The 20,586-nt window shown below is 41.0% G+C and overlaps 1 protein-coding gene across 4 annotated transcripts in view; it reads left to right on the forward strand.

The window, feature by feature from the left end:
* The first annotated feature begins 324 nt into the window (after positions 1–324).
* Positions 325–20,586, forward strand: part of PPP2R2A (protein phosphatase 2 regulatory subunit Balpha) — an 82,514-nt gene continuing 62,252 nt past the window's right edge. Inside the window, exons 1-2 of one of the 4 annotated variants that reach the window (XM_054017371.1) lie at positions 325–537; positions 3,273–3,353. In XM_054017371.1, the coding sequence (XP_053873346.1) occupies positions 531–537; positions 3,273–3,353 (88 nt within the window). In that variant the 5' untranslated portion in view covers positions 325–530. Of the gene's footprint in view, positions 538–1,479; positions 1,728–2,447; positions 2,514–3,272; positions 3,354–15,582; positions 15,605–20,586 lie in introns of those variants that run through there. The other 3 variants (XM_054017370.1, XM_054017369.1, XM_054017372.1) reach the window with 3 other exon arrangements.

Below are 20,586 nucleotides of genomic sequence, written 5' to 3' on the forward strand. Positions count from 1 at the left end.
GCAGGGGAGGAGGTGGGTGGATGCGTGGGCATAGCTGGGGTGCAGCAAACACAGTGAATGGGGCTGGTTAGCAGCTGGCAGGGGCTGGGCAGATGTGTGGGTGCAGCTGGCAGGAGCTGGGCAGTCTAGCTAGCAGAGAGGCACCAGAGAGTGCAGCAGGGGCGGACGCAACCGAATCAACCTCCTTCCCCGGTCGCCCCTCCTGTCTCCCCCCCACTTCTCTTTGGAGTTCTCACCCCGCCCCTCGTCCCCCCCTCCCCTCTCCTCCCCGGGTGACGTCACCCCCAGCTCAGCCGGCGCCATTTTGAAAGTGGAACCTTGGAACGGGAGGGGGGGGGCGGACGAGCGAGCAGGAAAGACCGACTCGGAAGAGCGGGGGAAGCCGAACGGAGCCGGCTTTACACCGCCCCCCCCCCCCGGTACAATCTGCCGCCATCCTCCCTCCACGCTCGCCATCAGCCCGGCCAAGGGGGCCCTATCTAGAGCTGAAAGGCAGCTCTCTCTGACCCGGCCGCTATTGGCAGCCCAACATGGCAGGTAAGGGGGAGAGTGCCCCCTCCTTCCCGGGGGCCGGCCCCCGCTGCCCATAGAGCCCAGGGGGCGGGGGGATGTGTGTGTAGGGGCAGGTGAGGCCACTAAAATGGCCTTGAAAGCAGCCTGCAAACCTGAGCGGCTGCTGCTGCCTGTTATGTGTGGAGGTGGCAGACTTGCTCGTTGGGTATATCGGTCTCTCCTTCTTTTCCTCTTTCTCATTCCCCCTCTCTCTCTTTTATTTTTTTTATTCCTTCCTCTGAAAATGTGGGCTCGGTTTCTCTTCCTCTTTTTTTTTTTAATTTGCATTCCTAAAACCTTCAATCCTGAAATGCAATTTGCATCGCCCCCCCCCCCCCAATATATATTTTTTCCTTCTAGAAATCTGTGTTCATTCCCCTCTTTTGCTTCCCTGTTTGCAAAACATTTGTATTTCACGAGGAAAAGGTGGTGGTGGTGGCTGGGTTTGGAAGAAGCCCTGTATTTCTGAAGTTGAGCATATTAGGAGATTTCCAAGCAGGGTGTGTGTTTCTTGCTCTCTCTCTCTCTCTCTCTCGTATTTCTTCCCTAGACTTTCTGGTTTTGCGAGGGAATTGCTCTTCGGTGTTGCGTTCTTGAAGTGCAGTTTGTAGAGGTGCAGATGTGCTCAGGAGGGTGGCTGTAGGGTGCAGATGTGATTGTGTTTAGAGAGCAGCTGCACCCTACTACAGGGTGTAGTTGTGTAAATATCTGCAGATAAAGGTGAAATTGGAAGAGGATTGTAGTTTGTTAGAAAATTCAGGTATCGCTGAGTGTGTGCAATAATGTATGGTGTTTTTCTTCTTTTCTTAATTCTGGAGATTCATGTTCATTCTTTATTTTGCAGATTGCTTATCTTGCATCCTAAAGTGCGAATTGTAAGATAAAAACTGATCCACGTGCACAGGATGGCTCTTCCTTTTACTTTTTCCCCTTGTAATTTTTTTTTCTTCTGGTGATATGTTCATTTCCCCTCCTCCGCAAATTAATTGCCTCTTCAGTGTCTTGCATTCTGTATGGCAGAGTGAGAGGCTGTATTTAGTTTGCACCTTGCTTCCCACACACATACCAGGCTATCCCACTCCACCCTTCTCTTTCCTTTCCTTCTTTTTTCAAGGGAAACAAGGCCTTGAATGTAGCAAGTTGTATGAAAATTAAAATACAGTTTGCTGCATACGGTAGGTATAGTGTTTTTTCTTGCAAACAGTCACTCTCAAAATGCTTCCAAGGTGTTAAAAGTAAGAATTAAATAGCAAATAGCAGAAGTGGGGGGAGAACAAGAAAGTGGGTGGATAGAGTTGTGGATGGTTGGGAAAGATGCTGTGGGTGGGATACTTGTCCAATACATGTATCCAAAACAAATATTGCTATTCATATTGTCTAGATGGACATCCTGATAAGATTTCCCCCATCACCTTGGCTGATTCTAGTTCAGGTTGTCTCCCTGAGTTCCTGGACTTTGTAAGAAGCTCCAAATACAAACCACAGTGTAATCCTTTTCAGACTCTTTCTGCCACCTCCTCCCCCCCGCCCCCCACTCCCCAGTGTTCAGGCCGCCTCTTGATCTTTCATGGAAAGAGACTGCTCCTGACTTGAACTTAATTTAATTTGTTCCTCAACTTGGTGTGATTTGGGTGTGTGTGTGTGTGTGTGTGTGGGATCCTTCCTGCATGCCCCCTCTTCCCCCAAATTTTGCATCACATTAACAGCTACATCTGTTATGTAGCCTTTTCGGTTGTTGTGGGTTGAAAAGGAATTTCCATTTTGATTGCCTCCTGAAGACAGAGCAAACTTGTTTCCATCTCTCTTCCTGTCTGGACCCAACCCAGTGATTTGTTAAGAATGAAATGCAAAAGAAATGGGTTGTGTTTTTTTGGCATTTTGGTGGCAAGGTTCAAATGAATCACTACCGTCCGCTGAGGCGGTAATGTTCCTGAAGTTTTCTCTTCGATCCATTTTCTATGGTAGTTATACTTGCTGTTAACTTCAGGCAGATTGTTCAGTTTGCTGCACAGATTTGTTGCTTTTAAAAAAACCTAAGCCTGACGGTTTCTTTTGGTACTTTTATGGTGAAGGAGGAAGAGGATTATAAACTTGCTTTAAAACTTGTTTTCTCCAGTCTGAAGTACTTAGGTGGTGTAATGTATTTTCCAAAAGAAAAATGAATTGTTTCTTTTTTTTATAAAGTGCAAACATTTAATGATTTGAAATATTTGGAAAACTTGTAGGGGCCATTCTGGCATCTAATATTTACTAAGAAATTGAAGTCACTTGTAAGTAAAGTGCTCTGTTTAGAGGGCACTGACGTTTTTAAATTTAAAAAAAGTGTTGGTATATTTCACAACTGGTGCTCGTTTTAACCTGGCATAGTTTATTAACACTAGCTGTGTTTGTTTTGATAGTTTTGTGAGTTTTCAACAATTGTAGAGAGCAACTTTTATCATTCCTGCTGCTACTTTTGACAGATGTTGCTTTGGATATTGGGCAAATCACTCACAAAAGCAATATCAGGATTGCGGGGGGGAGGGAGTTGCAGGGGGGAAAAGTTTGTAATCAACTTTTGGAATGTCTATATTTGCACAGGAAATGTTGTTTTGTTGTAGGTGTGTAGGGTGCTGTCTAAATTGTGTCACTTGCCAGCTGTGGATACTGCCTCTGTGTTTACTGGAGTAAACACAAAACTCAGACTGATTTAATGAGAATCTGTTTTTGTTTTTTTCTAGGAGCTGGAGGAGGAGGAGGGAATGACATTCAGTGGTGTTTTTCTCAGGTGAAAGGGGCTGTAGATGATGATGTAGCAGAAGGTAAGAACAAACTTTATTACAGTGAATTAATCTGATTGCTGATGAAATGTAGCAAGGGTGTTGCTGAAGTTTCTCCTTCAGAATTGGGTTTAATTATACATACTTTTATTAAAGTAGGAAGGCAAGTGGAAACATCCAGGCATCCCAGTATATTCTGGAATCAAACTTATATGTGGTGTAAGTGGGTGCAATTCAGCTGACATCCATGGTCCTCCTGCTGCTTACATCAGAGTTGAATTTGGCCCATAGATTGCAACAGTAGTTAACTTGTTTTCCAAAATATCTGTCACATGACAAATAGTCTCAGTTGAGACAGAGCTACTAACTTGTCTGTTTTCCCCGTCAATGAAATGGGGATAATGATATTTACGTTCTTTACAGGAGTGTTGTGAGGATTAATTAATGTGTGCACAGCACTTTGAAGATGTAAGGTGCTGCATAAGTGTCAGGTAAATCTTCGTCTTTCCATCCTGCATTAGCCATCAGAATTAAAGTGGAATTTTTGTACAAAATTACTCTAAGTGTCAGTTATTTTTCATGATGAATTATTATTGGAAACTGCTGTAAGCTTTTGTAGTATAGGGCTCCTACCCTGCCAGTGACAGATGTCACCTTTTTAGCAAAATGGCTGCCTCCAGTTGATGATGCAAAAATTCCATTTGGAATTTTCAAATTTATGCTTGTTTCTTGGAAGGAGAGGTCTTTATTTCCTTTCGACTATTCAGACTTCTGGGCTGAACCAGGGCTCTTGATCCTTCTTGCCACTCTATGTGGGCAGAGCCCCTCTGACTTGGATGAAATTCTTTATGGTTTTAGAGGTCCATTTATGCAGAGCAGCTTGCAAGATCAAGATCTACAATAGTTTTCTCTTGCAAAAAGCTGACTTTGGGTGTATGTTTGTATGATTTATTTGGCATGCACAGCATTTTACACATCCTGTAGTCACTAACAGGCAAATGAGAAAAATATTTGTTGTATTTAAGAAATTAGTAACTTATTTCATTTCCATTATTTTTTCCTTTTGACATGGTCAGATTTAAATTCTGGAATTGCTGCTACTGTAGGGACACAAGTATTTTGTTTTTATTCATGACCTGCAACCTGTGGAATTGATGCCCTTCAAAGGTTTTGTCTGATGCTTATCGACTGAAAGATAGGTTTTTGGAAGCAAGTAGGTTTTAATAAATTTCAGTACCTTTAATATGATTTTTATGTAAGATGGATACATTTTAAATTGTTCAGCAGTTACATTTTAAAGATTGAATGTTAATAATTTATATAACTGTTGTTCATTTTTTTTCCTACCAGACATCAGTTTCTGTCGATTTTCTTGTTAATTAACATTCTGTAGCTATCTGGCTTTTGAATTAAATGCAAACAATTGAGGAAATCTTGACTCTGCCTATTTCTCCACTGATAGAGCCTATGAACTAAGAGAAAAACATTAGAGCTGTTCCATTGATGTTCATGCATCTGTTCCATTAAATAATACTAACGTGTGGGGTTCCCCCCCCCCCTTTTTTTTTTTTTAATATATCTGTGATTAAATGGATCTGGAAAACCAAGAGCCAGTCTCCGTTCTTAACTCCCCTATTTGTTCTTAAATATTATAGTGCCTACACACTTAGTATGAAAGATGATTTAGCAGTCTCTCACTTCCTGACAGCTGCAATAGCTAGTCACAATGGGTCGAGTTAAAGGCCACGAGTACATTAACTAGCTTGTCCAGCCTGACACTCAGTGTTGCCTTTAACAATTTTTTGTCTAAATATCCATTTCTAATTGTACAAAAGGTATAAGCTGCTCATTGTGCGAGCTGTCCCTAGATAGAGACAAAGAAGATTATAATGACTTCATAGTCAGCTATATCATCATCTTGTAAAGGTGTTTTTTAGTGTATATTACAGGGCTTCTACCTAGGGCCTGGGATTTTTGTAGTGAAGTTGTGCACTGGGATGGCTGCTTTAGTAAGGTCACTAGGAAAATTTAAGTGGGAGTATCTGACCATAATGGATTTTGTTGAGTTGGAATTCTTTTACCCATATGGCTGACTCCTACATGGCATGCTGAAAACCCTTACAGAACAATTGAAAGATATCTGTCCATCTAATCAAACTAACTTTAGCTCCCACCCAACTATTTAAAGGTACTGGTATACTTCAGATAGATCCCTTATCCTTGAAATATTGTTCCAATAGTTTAAATACTGTTTAATTGCATTTCTTAAATTTATTTCCTTGCATTTGTTATATTTCTAGCTGTGTACTGAGTAAACACACCTTTTAATAATCCTCCTTGTGAATTTGGGACTATAGTTTTACATGTTTCTGGTATGTGTAGTCTCCCTAAATTGCATGGGAATAAGTATGCAATGGCTTTAAGTCCAGTCTGATAATCTTTTTCTCTGTCTGCCTTTCTGCTTCTTCCTTGTAAGCAGGCTGCATATTGAAAGTTTACAAGAATGTTGCTGTCTGAGCCTTGAGAGGGTGGTGGTCTTTTAAATGTGCATGTACTGCCTCCTCACAAGAACGCTGTGATTATGGAGGAAAAATGCTGGTTATTGTAAGATTGCAACTAGCATGTGTGTTTTTTGTTTTAAAAAGTGATCTTAAAAAGACAACTGAATTGAATATACACAATTTAAAAGCAAATTCCTTGTAATACTACTAGCTTGGTTTGTTAAAACGGAAACAATTTTAAAACTCTAATTCACTTTTCACTTTGTTATGCAGTTTATTTCTTGCATTTCTTTCAGCATAGAAGGTTAAAATAGAGTAGTTTCACTTTTGTTTGGAGTGAAATGTTAGTTTCACTTTTTTGGTTCTTTTGTTTTAATGCACCTAGTGCAGTGGTTCTTAAACTGTTACACTGGTGATCCCTTTCACATAGTAAGCCTCTGTGTGTGACCCCCTTTTAAATTAAAGACACTTCTTTACATATTTAACACCATTATAAATGCTGTAGGCAAAGTGGGGTTTGGGGTGGAGGCTGACAGCTTGTGACCCCCCCCCATGTAATAACCTTGTGACCCCCTGAGGGGTCCCGACCCCCAGTTTGAGAACCCCTGACTTAGCGCTTGTTTGCCCTCCTGATCCTCTCTTCTTTACCATCCAGAATTTCTGCAGACTTAGGCAATTTTGGGTGCACGAGTGATGCAGAATCAGATCTTTTTAGATTTAAAACAAAAATCTTAAAATTGTGCAAAAGAACTCTTTGATTGTAACTGGATGCTTCCAAGTTGTAGCCTACAGAGTAAACGACAGCAGACGCATTATAAACTGAAACTTGGGATCAAAATAGCAATATTGGTAGACTTACTATAGCTACAGATCATGTCATACTTTTCTATTGCATCATCTGTTTCTTAATTTGCTTGATTGTACTAGCTTGCTTTCTGAATTTGCTGGTCCATTTGCATGCACGGCCATGGGATAGTCCCTTCTCCTTTACATTTGTATTCACATTGTAGGTTCCCAAATCCTGTGAATGATCTGCACTCAACTCTGAGACCCTGTCTACAGTGGGGGTAGGGTGGGAGAACCCACTGGCTTTACTGGTTCAGCTGAATCAGAATACAGGTGTAGACTAGGCACCTCCATTGGCTTCTGGAGTTAAATCTTCTCAGAAGGTTTAAATACTAGTGTTAAAAGAACCCAGAAGTTGCTGGAGCCTTGTTATTACTTGTGCTACCCCTGGTTCAGCACTGGTAGCAATTTTTTTCCCTTAAAATCCCTAGTGTAGACATAGTAGTAGCGTCCTTTTTATTTAATAGTAATTCTATGCATGGTATGTATCTCACAGTTCCAGGGTAACTGCATCTGTATTTCCCCCACCATGGCATGCACTTCAGGAGTGCCCAGTCAGGTCTCTGGTCTCCAGCTATCACCTGTCTCTTGGCAGGGACCCTGGTCCCACTCCCATCTGACCAGGGGTTTTAAGGCTGCACTGCTCCTTGCCTTATGCTGATATGTCCGACAAGTTTGTCTGCTTGAAGGCTGATATCTGAGCTTTGCTTTTTGTCCGAGGGCTAGGAACAGTGTATTGCCAGTAGTTACACGTTACCACTCAGCTCTTTCTAAGCAGGCATATTTATTCTTAAGGTAAAAGCATTACAGAGAAAATAGAACAACAATAAACACATTTAAACACACACACAAATCATATCAGGAGTCACCTGTCAGTCTTATGGGACCTTAGCAGACCAAAGTCTGTCCAACCCTTCAGCAAGGGTTGAGGGTCCCTGTGGACAGAAGGCCTTGTTTGTTTGCTAGATCAGTAAGAGGGCCCTGAGTCACTTTAAACACAACCTTTTAAAATCCCTTTCTTTATCTGTTGGTCTCTGGAAAACCCAATTTGAAGCAGTTCAACCCTGCTGTGGGTTGATATTTCTCTGGAGGAGTTGACAACCTAAGTGATTCACCTTAATCATTCCCTCCACCCCCCCCCTTGTTCTTGGAGGAGTTGTATACAATCCCTAACCCAGAGTGTTACATACATGTAATAGTGTGGTTCCTAAAAATATTGCTTGGGATTGCAATATCTGCCCCAGTGTCATTGCAGGAAAGGGCCTTGAAGTTGTAATCCTCTTCAACCATTCTTTGGCCTGGCATTTTTTTATCCCCCAAAATTGCAGAGCACCCACAACTCCAGTCAAAGTCATTAGGAGCTGTGAGTCCTCAGAATGTCAGAAAACAAGACATCTGGTTAATATAATAACTTTCACATATTTTTAATTATTGCTTTGCAAAAAGAACTAAGTTGGACCATGTAAATACTCTCTCAGGTGTTGTCCAGAAATCTGTAAAAAATATAGTTGTTGGAGTCTGAGTCTTTTGCATTCCTACGATGTGTCAAATTAAGGCGAGCGGGGGGGAACAGAGTTGATTTTTCTTTTCTTCTGGGGTGATTTTTTTTTCAGTGTTTGAATCCAGGTTTATCACGTCTCATGAACACTGTTTCATATCTATTTTTGGTATACTTCATAAAATTGCAGAGCAGCTATGGATCCTGCTATTGGTTCAGCAATATTTGAAGGGTTAAAAATTGAAAGAAACTTCTGAATTCAAATCACAAAACCAAAGAAAATTGAAGCTTAGATGGAGCCTGCTGGAAGCAGGGTGATCATCCTCTCTCTGTATTTCAACTCCATTCTGCCTACTGATGGGAGCTTTTACACTGTTTATGAAATCACACCCTCTGCCAATGATGGTGGATGAGAGTTGCTGTGTCCAGTTGGAGGAGAGTCAACTAAGGATATCTTAGTAGATTGCTTCTCTTGATTGGTCATGTGTCCTGTTCCATGGGTCAGCTGGAAGTATTTGGCCCCAAAAGAACAAAGCGCATTGAGTTGATAGCTAGTTTTAAATGGACAGCTGTATTCTTAGAAGTTGCGTCAAAAGTGAGAACTAGATGGCTCATTCTAGACTTGATGTTGGCTAGGCACCTTTGTGCTGTGACTGCTGCCTAACATGGTAATCAGTATTGTTTCATTGTGCTCCAACAGTCTCTGTCTGCATCCACCTGGTGTCTCTTGACTTTCACTTGGATGGTAAATTCTGTGGGGCAGGAAACTTTCATACTTGTTTATATGTTGCCTAGCACAGTGTGGGCCCTGATCTGTGACTGGAGTCTGATCTAAACAGTACTATAATATTAATAAATATATAAGAAATCTGACTTGTTCTAGAGCGTCAAAGCTATCCTTGGAAATCCTGTTGGACTGTGGAGTTTGACCTGCTTTGGAAAACTTACCTATCTCTCTCTCTTCCCCCCCCCCCCCCCCCCTCTCTAAAAAGGCCACTTTAGGCAAGCCCCTTTTTAGGCACTTGTGTAGTGCAGGAGGTTTCTTGTGATAGCTGTGACATCATGGAATGATGAATTTGGCAGCATCGCAACAGAGAGGAATCAAGCACACTTTGGAGGAGCTGAAAAGAAAGAAGAAAATCTTCTAGTGATAGACTGGGAGTTAAGAGACCTGGGATGTATTCCTAGCTGTGCCTCTGACTTGCCATGTGACATGGGCAAGTCACTTTCCCTCTCTATGCCACTGTTTCCCCTCCTATTCTTTGGCTTGTATATTTAGGTGGTAATTTGGGGGGGTGGGGCAGCAGGCCCTGTCTCGTACTATAGATTTGTACAGGACCTAGCCTAATGGGGCTCTGACCTTAGTTCGGGCCTCCAGATCCTACTGTAATACAAACAATGAAAATAGTGATGCTGAACTCCTGATGATATTTGGGAAGTACAGCGCTTAAAACATTTTTAAAAATTATGTTTCTCTTTTAATGAAACCCAACAATACAAATTATCCAATATCAAATTTGTTAAAAGTCATCCCAGAAGGACCAGAATCTAAAACATTGGCACTAAGAGAGTAGTTAAAAGGAGTGCCAAACATCCTGAATCACTGCTGATCTTTAACTCTGTTTCCTTCCTTTTTTTGGTTTAAAAGGATTTCTGTTTTTAAAGTCCCAAGCTAGATTTCAAGTCTTAAAATCTGGAAGTCATCCCTCATTGGATTGTAAAGAACTTCTTAAAATATCTATTTCCATCCCTAACTCTCTTGGCTAATAGCCGTTGATGGACCTATCCTCCCTGAACTTATCTTCTAAGGGTGAAGGGCTGCTGTCAGCAGGGTGATCACAAATAGTTCTTTAAACTTAAAAAGAGATGGAGTGAATTAAAAGAAATGTAAACAAAATTATGTCTGCACTGGCATATGCCAGTTTTCAGTCTTGAAAATCAGGGTATTACGTGTGTAATACTTAAAAAAAAAAAAAAAAAAAAAAAAAAAGTGCAGTGGCAACTGCATTATGATGCTACTCAAACACGTTTTATCTATGTACGTATTTTTATAGTGCCAGTGATGGTTCTATCAATACATAGGATACAGTAATCAGATTGGATTTTCATACTGGTTAGAACCATTTTGCCCTGCTCCAGGCTTGGTGAGATTGTACTTCATAGGTCTTTAGAGGAGGGTGGAGGAAGAGAACTTGCTAGCTGCAATATTGCCTATGAAGAGGAGAGGTGTAATCAAAAACATTTCTTGTGCTCTGAAAGAGGAGAGATGTTGAAGTATCCTGACATGGTATAGTATGGAGTTGTGTAATTGAGCATCCTTCACTGCAAATATCATGTTTTTCATTCTCGGGCTTTTTTTCAACCAGAAATATGTTAGGTGTTTTCAAAACATCCCCATAGGCTACATTTAAGGCCACATGATTCTGTTTGTTGAAACAAAGTGTCATGTTGGTTTAAAGCAAAACAAAATCTGGAAAGAGTTAGTTTATGCTCCCCTGAAAATCAAGGTTTAATGCAAACACCGGCTGTCAGGCCCTGAACTATGGTGGTACTATTGAAAATTATAATATTACAGAAACTTCAAATGACTGTTTTCAGAAATTGGTCATAATTCAGTTGCAGAGCTAGGAACTGCTGCAAGCTCTTCTCTTCGAACTCACCATTCTTTTGTTAACCACCGAAGGAGAAGTAATTACCTTAGGCGCACAGTCTTTATAAAAATGTACTTTGCATTTAGAGATTCACAAGTGATGGCAACATTTTAAGACAAACCAGCCTATTTGGCTTGCATGTTAAAACCCCTAGGCAGTTGTGCTTGCATCTAATTTTGGAACTGTAGGCAGAAGTTTTAGGGTCAGTGGGAGAGAGTGGAAAATCAGCATTCTAAGTAAGGTTCATTCTTCAGGTATGTATAACACAGCCTGTGTAAAATGGTTTTTCTTAGCATTTTCAGTTGAATTTTGTGAATGACTGATTCTGGGAACAAATAGTGACTCCCTGTGAAAATACACCCCTACCCTGATATAACGCGACCCAATATAACACTAATTCGGATATAACGCGGTAAAGCAGTGCTCTGGGGGGGTGGGGCTGCGCACTCCGGTGGATCAAAGCAAGTTCGATATAAAGCAGTTTCACCTATAACGCGGTAACATTTTTTGGCTCCCAAGGACAGCGTTATATCAGGGTAGAGGTGTACTGCTTTTGTACTTAATGATTTTGAGTAGCTGGGTTCAATTACACCTCTACCTCGGTATAACGCTGTCCTCAGGAGCCAAAAAATCTTACCACATTATAGGTGAAACAGCGTTATATCGAACTTGCTTTGATGCACCGGAGTGCGCAGCCGCGCCCCCCCCCCCCCGAGCATTGCTTTACCGCGTTATAGCCAAATTTGTGTTACATCAGGTCGCGTTATATTGAGGTAGCGGTGCATCTGCATAAACTACATATATTCCAGGATAGTTAAGCTAATAAAGACTTCATATTGCATATTTGTATTTTAAAATTTGCACTGAATTCCTACTCATGCACTTGTTGGTTAAATCCTGCTAGATTTTTTTTTGTTTTTGTCCCTGATAAATGTCAAAAGTATTCCAGGAAGCATTCTTTGATTCTTCAAAGCAGTGATGGCAACATTGCTTTCCACCATGGCAGTGGAAAAAGATTTAGTAAACAGCAGTCACATTCAGATGTGACCTACATACTGCCTATGTATGTGCATTCAATACAAGGACTTGTTTTCCCAAAATATTTTTTCTTTTTTTAAAGCAAATTGTCATAGTGCATATGAAAATCAGTTGAGCTACAGTCATACTGAAATCAACTTCCAGTTTGATCGATTATAAAAACAGATCACAGTCCTTGTAAAGAAACTTTTTTTTCCAAGAGGTCCTGATCATCTGTTCAGCAGAGGAATGTAACCAATAGAAATACATATCTTAAATGTGTCTGTTCCAGGTCTTTTATGCTTTTCACAGGGATGTATTTTTGGATGTGTTGAATGGCCTTTTTTAATCTCTTCAATTCCAATATCACCGTTGTTTGGAAAATTGTCTTGCGTGACTTGTTTTCAAGAGAGGTGTGTTGTGCAAGTACACAATTTGGAGTGAGGAATTCGCGTTTTAACTGCATCAAGGACTTGGAGCCCTTCAGTGATCTTAAGCAAGTCAATTACCTTCTCTCCCTTCAGTTTCCCCATCTATAAAATGGTTGTACTTGTTTACTTCTAGAGCACCTCCCAGGCAAAGTACTCTGCTTTCAACATATCTGTGAATTAAGCCTCTCAATACCCCTGAAGTGATAGGTAAGAACTAACATCCACCATTTACAGTTCGGCAAACTGAAGCACATATATTAACAGGGGAGGAGTTTTCAAAGGGCCTCCTTTGAGTGCTTTGCAGAGGATGTCATTGCCCAGTTTTGCATGTTCAAAGAAGGGGACTTTTCAGAGCATGAGCTGTGCTTGGTGGTTTTGTTTTGTTTTTTTTAAATATCTGCTGATGGCATCAGGTGCCCAAGCTGTCTGAAAGTTTAAACTCAGCTGGATGCCTGGCCTCTGGATTTTCAAAACCTTATTGCTAGGGCCCTACCAAATTAGTGGCCATGAAAAACATGTCCTGGACTGTGAAATCTGGTCTGCCCTCATGAAATTTGGTCTTTTGTGTGCTTTTATCCTATACTATACCGATTTCATGGGAGAGACCAGTGTTTCTCAAATTGGGGGTCCTGACCCAAAAGGGCATTGCAGGGGAGTCACAAGGTTATTTTAGGGGGGTCATGATATTGCCACTTTTACTTCTCTGCTGGGAAGCCAGAGAGTGGTGGCTGTTCACCAGGCGCCCAGTTCTGCAAGCAGCAGCACAGAAGTAAGGGTTCCAATGCCATCCTTACTCCTGCGCTTCTGCTGGCAGCGGCTCTTCCTTCAGAGCTGGGATCCCGCGGCCAGCAGCCACCACTCTCTGGCTGCCCAGTTCTGAAGGCAGTTCCGTCGCCAGCAGCAGCGCAGAAGTACAGGTAGCAGTACTGCAGCCCCCCTTGTGGCCCCTCCGCCCCCACACACAACTCCTTTTTGGGTCAGGACTCCTACAATTACAACACCATGAAATTTCAGATTTTAAATAGCTGAAATCATGAAATTTATGATTTTTAAAATCCTATGACCATGAAATTGACCAAAATAGACCATGAATTTGGTTGGGCCCTACTTATTGCTATATTATGCTATGCTCTCCAGGCTCTGCTGTTTTGCCGGAGCTAAATGTCACTTGTTCTCCCTACCTCAGTCCAAGGTCACTCAGGACAATTCAACAATTCTAGTGTGAGGCACCTATAGCCTGTAAAACACCTTCAACAACGCTGAAATAATAGAAAAGCCTCAAATGGAGGAGGGGGTTGATCAGTGGAGGATTGATCACTGGTTTGTAGAAGTGATTTTAAAGCAGCAAAATGGAATGAATGTGAAGTAGATAAGGGGGTAGTTTCCACACCATGGGCAACATTTTCAGAACTTTGGGTAAGGGCAAATATGAACTTCCATCTAGCAGATCAAGTGGGAGCTGGGCAGTTGGAGAAGATAGGGTGGAGTTCAAAGATGATGTTTGGCTGCGCACAAATTGTCTGGGATTTCAGAAGTGCCCAGGCAAACTTCCTAGTACCCAGGGCTGAGCAGAAGCACCCACAGATCAGTTGCCAATACACTAACTGGTATAATTTACACAATTTGGAAAAGATATGGCATCATTTGACTGTTTTAAACATGGAACTGCTATCATTCCCCCTACACAAAATAATGGCAAAATAGAGGAATACAGTTTGTAACAGTATTGCGGAATCTTCTCCCATATTACAAATTGGGGCTGGGAAGATGATGATAATAACCTGATCTGGGGCAACACTGGTATCTTCTCCCCTGCTAGCCTACCATCATCTCAAGAAAACAAAACAAAAAAAACCTTGCAAAACCCAGCAAAAGATCATGCACAGGACACTCGTTTGCTGTAGAAATCTCTTTATGAACCAGTGTTAAAATAAGTTCCCATTCTAAGCATTGCATCTTTTCCCCAGCATCCAAAGTGGAGTTGGCTGGCACCATCAAATTTGTGTTCTCAGTAACTGCTACAGCCTGAGTTAAGCTATTACATTGGTTTGAGTTTTTTTCCTAAAGAATGAAATATTTTGTCAGATTGATATCTCCAAATGTTGTGAAACTGACAGTGAATACAGAGAAATTGGAATACAGAAAAATACAGAGGCTGTAATCCTGAATCAACACTGATTTGCTGTCTGAAGTTGAGGGAGTCTCTCTGCCTCGGTTTCCTTGAGCTGTAAAGCCAGCGTGCCTGCCTGTCTCAGGGGTAGTGTTGAGAAGCTTAAATAATGGCATTGTGCTTTGAGATCCTTGGATTAAATTTAATATAACCGCTTAAAACATTATATCTTGCTGTACAACTGTTAAATAACTCGATATCACCTAGGGAGAATTTTTACTTCCATATTTTACAGATGAGATTAAGGCAGAGAAGTTAAATGACTCACCCAGGGCCATAGCGTGAGCCATTATCAAAGCAGCTGTCTTGCTCAGACTGCTAGTGGTTCTCAACCTTTCCTGACAACTGTTCCTCTTTCAGGAGTCTGGAACCCAAGCCCCACCACCCAGGGCTCAAGCCTGAGCTCCGCCACCTGTGGCTGAAGCGTATAACTTAATTTCTCTGGGGCTCCAGACAGTTGCCCTGCTTGCCACCCCTTACCAGCAGCCCTGCACTTGTGACCCCTCTAAACCCATCTTGTGACCCCCCTCCCCATTGGGGGTCACTCCCCCCAAGTTGAGAAAGACTGATCCAGATGAGTTGATGTACCCCCCGGAAGACCTCTGTGTACCCGTGGTTGAGAACCACTGTGCTAGATTATGCTTCCTCTTTGCAAGGTGCTGTGTAATGGATAAGCACAGGGCTTGATTTTTCAGAGGTGTCAAGAATCTGCAGCTTCCATTCATGTAATTTGGAGTCGTGGGTGTTTCCTATTTCTGAAAATCCATCCCACAGTGTTATTAGACCCATGTTAACAAGGATGTTTAAAAAAAATAAAAACAAACTGAGCCATTTATGTTTGTGCCAAAATAGAAACACAGGAAAATATTTGCTAAGGGGGGAGGAATTGGTAGAGGGAAAACTATTTACCAGCCTCCAAGTGGCACCACAAGCAATAGATTAAACTAATTTTAAAAGGAAATAAACTATTAAAGTAGTTGTGTCCCTCCATGAGTGAAGTAATCAGAAGCTTTTATTCTGTGATCATTTGATAGATAGATCTGTGTATTCATCCCTGTTGGAAATGTAAGTTGTACTTGTGACCTTCACAAGTGCTGAGCTTTCCAGCACGCTGCCTGAAACTCCATCTAGCATGTGTGTCTTTCTCTCGCTCTCTGCCCCTCACGCCCATTATGGCAGGTAAGAATAATTTTGCTTTCATTTGATTCCTTCAAGGAAAGCACCTTCCCCAGGCCCTAGGAGACATGTTCCTTTGTGGTCTAGAGCTTGACAACTTGAGGATTAGGGGCCTTACAAACTTCTGGACTTAGCCTGAGTATCTGGAATTAAATCATTGCTCAAAGAATCTGTGTGAGGAGGCTTGAAGGAATGGGATCTCTTCAATTAAAATAATGGTTTTAAAATCCACAGCAGGAAAATCTCCCTGGGTTAGAGAACTATAGTGGCTGAGTTTGAAATGCATTGCCAGACTCTACTTATGCTTTTGAAAGAAGTATTTTTCTTACGTATTAAATATGTGTTTTAAATTTGAATTGCATGTCTGAGTGGATTCAGTTTAAAAAAAAAAAATCCAGATAATCCAGGCTTTTACTGCACAATATGTAATGTTTTCAGTGACAAATCAAGGAAGTCATTGCCTAAAGGCTTCTGATATTTACATGCAAAACAATAACACCCAGTACATTATTTCCAAATATATAGGCATTTGCAAGCACAAACCTAACCACTGGCTCTTCTGTGCAGTGCAGCCTATTGAAATTCTGGCTGTGGTTTCAGCAGAGATTTTTCCATAAATAGCTCTGTACTACTTTGGAACACTAGCAGGCCTCCTGAAAAGAACTAAAGTATGGCCTTCCAAGGACTATTCCTCAATCTAGGTTTATAATATGTATAGTAGTACCTCATTGTATGTAGCTCTATTTTGCTCTATTTTACACAGAGTGGCCGGGGGAGGGCAGGCGGGGAATAGGAAGGAACTGAACAATAAATACTTCTACTTTCAAGGTAAAGATACGGATTGATAAGTGACCTGAAGGGAATTTAGAGGAAAGGGTAAAAAAATAAAATAAAAATATGAAACTTCTCAATGAACAACTGCAGGTATTTTTCTTAAACAAATACTGAGTTCATTTTAACATATTCACATTTTAAGTTAATATTCGTATTTAACATAAATAATCTGTTGCTTTAATCTGGAAGGTTGCCCATCCATGAAAAGGATCCCTGCAGAAGTTTTATAGATCTGATGTTCTATGATTCATGTGAATTAGTGCATACATTTATTTTATAGTGAATATTTCAGTTATCCTTCCTAGGGATAAGGCATTAGAATTGTATTTCATCTTCATTCTTGAATATATGAGTGATCCCATGGCCAAGTTTTGCATAAAATACATATTAAAATAGTAAGACCTGTGGAAGTTCCTTCAGCTGTAGATCTCACCCCCAATTAGGTCACAAGTTTGGTAGCTATCAGAGCCTGGTGCAGCCCCCATTTGTTTGGCCAGGACTTTACTTATTGGTTTTAAAGACTAATTATGCAGTTCTGTCTAGGTTCTTATGGCTTCCATCACATCAGTGCTACCAGAATTTCACTTTTCTTGCTATTCTGAGCCTTTTCCCTGTGGGTGTGGGTGAGAGACCGAGAAAGAGAACAACTGATTGAGCAAGGGGTTAGTATTGTTGCCCATTGTGGGCTGTTATAAACTTTGTGACACATGCAGGTGCTGTAGGACTTGTCTATGTGGAGCAGCAAGGTGCGCTATAGGGGTGTGATTTCTACAGCTTGCTAATTGTAGTGCATTGATTGGTCCATGTAGACCAGTGGGTCTCAAACTTTTTTACTGGCGACCCCTTTCACATTGCAAGCCTCTGAGTGCGACCCCCCTCCTAATAAATTAAACACACTGTTTAATATATTTAACATCATTATAAATGTTGGAGGCAAGCAGGGTTTGGGGTGGAGGTTGACAGCTTGCGATTCCCCCGCCCCCATGTAATGACCTCGCGACCGCCTGAGGGGTCCTGATGCCCAGTTTGAGAACCCTGGTGTAGACTCTGCTGGTGTAAACTAAAAGTTCCCTAATACGCTCTAACATACAGCAGTGTGTTAAAGCTCACTAGAGAACTTTTAATTCACACCAGCAGAATCTACACAGACCAATTAATGTGCAATGTGGTGGTAGGCTTTAGAAATCACACCCCTGTAAAGTGCCTTGCTGCTCCATGTAGACAAGTCTGTAGTGATGGATTTCTATAAGAAGTTTTATGGTCTCTGGAATTTTGCAGCATATAAAGTCCAGACTTTGCTTTTTTGTCTGACCCAATCTGAATAGTGACTTTTGATTTCTCTCCCAATATAAGTATAAATTTTGCATGTGATCATTTATTCCTTTACACATGTTGTTAGCACATACAGTAAAACCTCAGAGTTATGAACACCAGAGTTACGAACTGACCGGTCAACCCCACACCTCATTTGGAACTGGAAGTACACAATCAGGCAGCAGGATTCACTCTACAATACTGTGTTAAATTAAAACTACTAAAAAAAGAAGGTAAGTTTAAAAAAAAATTGTTTTGACAAGATAAGGAAATTGTTTGTTTCATTTAAATTAAGATGGTTAAAAGCAGCATTTTTCTTCTGCATAGTAAAGTTTCGAAGCTGTATTAAGTCAATGTTCAGTTATAAACTTCTGAAAGAACAACCATACGGTTTTGTTCAGAGTTACAAACAACCTCTATTCTCAACGGCTTCGTAACTCTGAGGATCTACTATATGTGTTCAGTCCACATACTAAAAATCCTTAAGACATTTTGATTGAAAAATGTACTGTAGCACCGAGTTATTTCTTGTGAAAGACCGTCTGTAGTTTTAATGTTTTTAATATAGCATAGGTTACTTTTTCCATGTTGGTTTTCCCCTGTGATGTTTCTGATTGTAAACATGCTTTAAAATCTGGTATCCAGGAACAAATTAGTTGAGGCGTACCTAACCTCTGAATGTGTAGTGCTACCAGAAAAACAAGAAGTGCTCTGCATGATCTTGCTGATTTTACGACATGGAGCATTAAGTAATGGGGGAGGTTCCCATGTGATGGAAAGGAAGGAGATGCAAAACTAAGATCAGAGATGGTCTTAAACAGTCATCTGGAAGGAAACAGTTTTTTTTCCTTCTGAATATGGAATTAGGCTGCTTGGGTTCGCAGCCTGCAACAAAGGTGTTGTGCGCTGGCTGGAAAACTGAATCACACTTCCGGCACTAGTGTTGATCAGCTAGATAGCATTACAAATATCAGTGTGTCAGATTTGTCTCTGATTGCTGTTTGTTCGAGGAAAGGTGTCCGCCCACTCCTCCCCACCCATCCAGGGTTCTGGAGAGAGATATTTAAAATGCCATGGTGTAACTTCATTTTATTTTGTGACTACATATTTAATGTAGCTCCTGCAAATGAAGGACTTGCAGAAAAGCCACAACATGTAATTGCATAGTCCTAATTGTGGATAAATATTGTGGTTTCATAACCTGTGGTGGTGGTGGTGGTCACTTGCCTTTCCAAGGTTATTTAAGATTGGTACAGGGGCAGGTCTGGATTGTTGCCATTTGTCTCTTGTGTATGATATTAATAAACTGGTGTCAAATGTCCTGGGAACGGGTGATGTGGGTTGAAAGACCTTTGTTTCGACCAACAATAGAACTGAATTACTGTGAATAGGAAAGGCAAATAGGCATTTCCTGTCATATTTTGGGGATGTCTTTAGTGGAGCATGTATACTAAGTAAACTTTAACAACTGTACCAGAAGGTTGTGTATTATATTTATATGCTTTATAGATTTTTTTTTTGCAGTTGATCTTCACTTATGTTCCCAGTTTTGCAAGTATAGAATGACTTTTATTTAATTTCCGTAAAAATGCCTGCATGTTACGGTGCTTAATAAGGCAGTGACATTTGGGGAAAATCCATTTGTTGAAGTAGATTATTAGAATTTTGCTAACCTTCTATGTGGCTAATCTACAAACCCAGTTACTTGAGGACAATAAACTATAGGGAGACTTGTTTTAGGAACTCAGCTGGATCCCTGAGTTAAGAACTGGTTAAGAGGACCTTGCAAGGATTGGAAGTATCCGAGCTAAAAGCAAGGGTTACAGCTAGAGCTTCAGACCACCTTTTCAGACTCTTCACTCAGAGCTGATAAAACTTCTCTTTTGTAAAAGTCCAGAATGGAGGCAGCCTTCATCCTCTGATATCATCTCAATTTAAAAGACCTAACATTCTTGGAAGTTGCAGTGCATGCAGATGGAAATACCAGATACTTGCAATATGTAGTATTCTAGCAGGCTGTCACCAGTGCAGTCCTTTAAGTGGGAGAATTGTCAGTCTTCCAGTCTTGAATAGTCTGAGGTTAGCTTCCATGTCAAGGTAGAAGATATCATTGAGTAAATGTTTCTTTGGTAGAGACTGAGGTAAAGGAACGCTTGTCAGGTTTTAGAACTGGTTAGTTCTAATTGTTGGGGTGATGAAATTGTAGTTCTAAAGGTATGTCTTCACTGCAGGGTTAACTTGGATTCTTATTTGCTTATTATCCCTAGCCTGCCCAGGTGCCAGACGGACATACAAGTTCTCCCATAATTCACTGTGAAAGAAGCCTAGACCAGCTGAGCTTAGAGCAGCAAAAAGAACCAAGATATGCCCCCACAAGTCCTAGCAGCACACAGTAAGCATCAGTGAGGACGCAAATTCGGATATGGTGTTGCATTGTGGCTACTCATGCCCAGGCTAGGCTAACCTGAGTTGACTTTGTAGTGAAGATCTACCCTAACATAGAGGTGACTGACTACTTGGAAACTGCTGTTAGACCTAACTTTCCCTTTTCTGGTAGTCTTGGCTGTACTTCATTGGACTTAGATCGATCATAAATTAATTTCATTTTCTCCTTCTGTACATGTAGTCAGCCCTATTGCTCCTCATGTAGTTTTATTTCTCCACGCATTGCTCATCCAACTGAGTAACGTCTAGAATAGGGGTATTGTTTTGAAGGTACAGTAGTTCGCAGCTTTGTGTAGGCTATTAAAATACTGCTGGGATCTATATTTCACTTAGTTGGGTAAATGGAAGTATGGTTCACTGTCTATATTTCACTGAGTTGGGTAAAGGGAACC

This window comes from Malaclemys terrapin, chromosome 2 (assembly GCF_027887155.1).
Source record: "Malaclemys terrapin pileata isolate rMalTer1 chromosome 2, rMalTer1.hap1, whole genome shotgun sequence".
NCBI lineage: Eukaryota > Metazoa > Chordata > Testudines > Emydidae > Malaclemys > Malaclemys terrapin.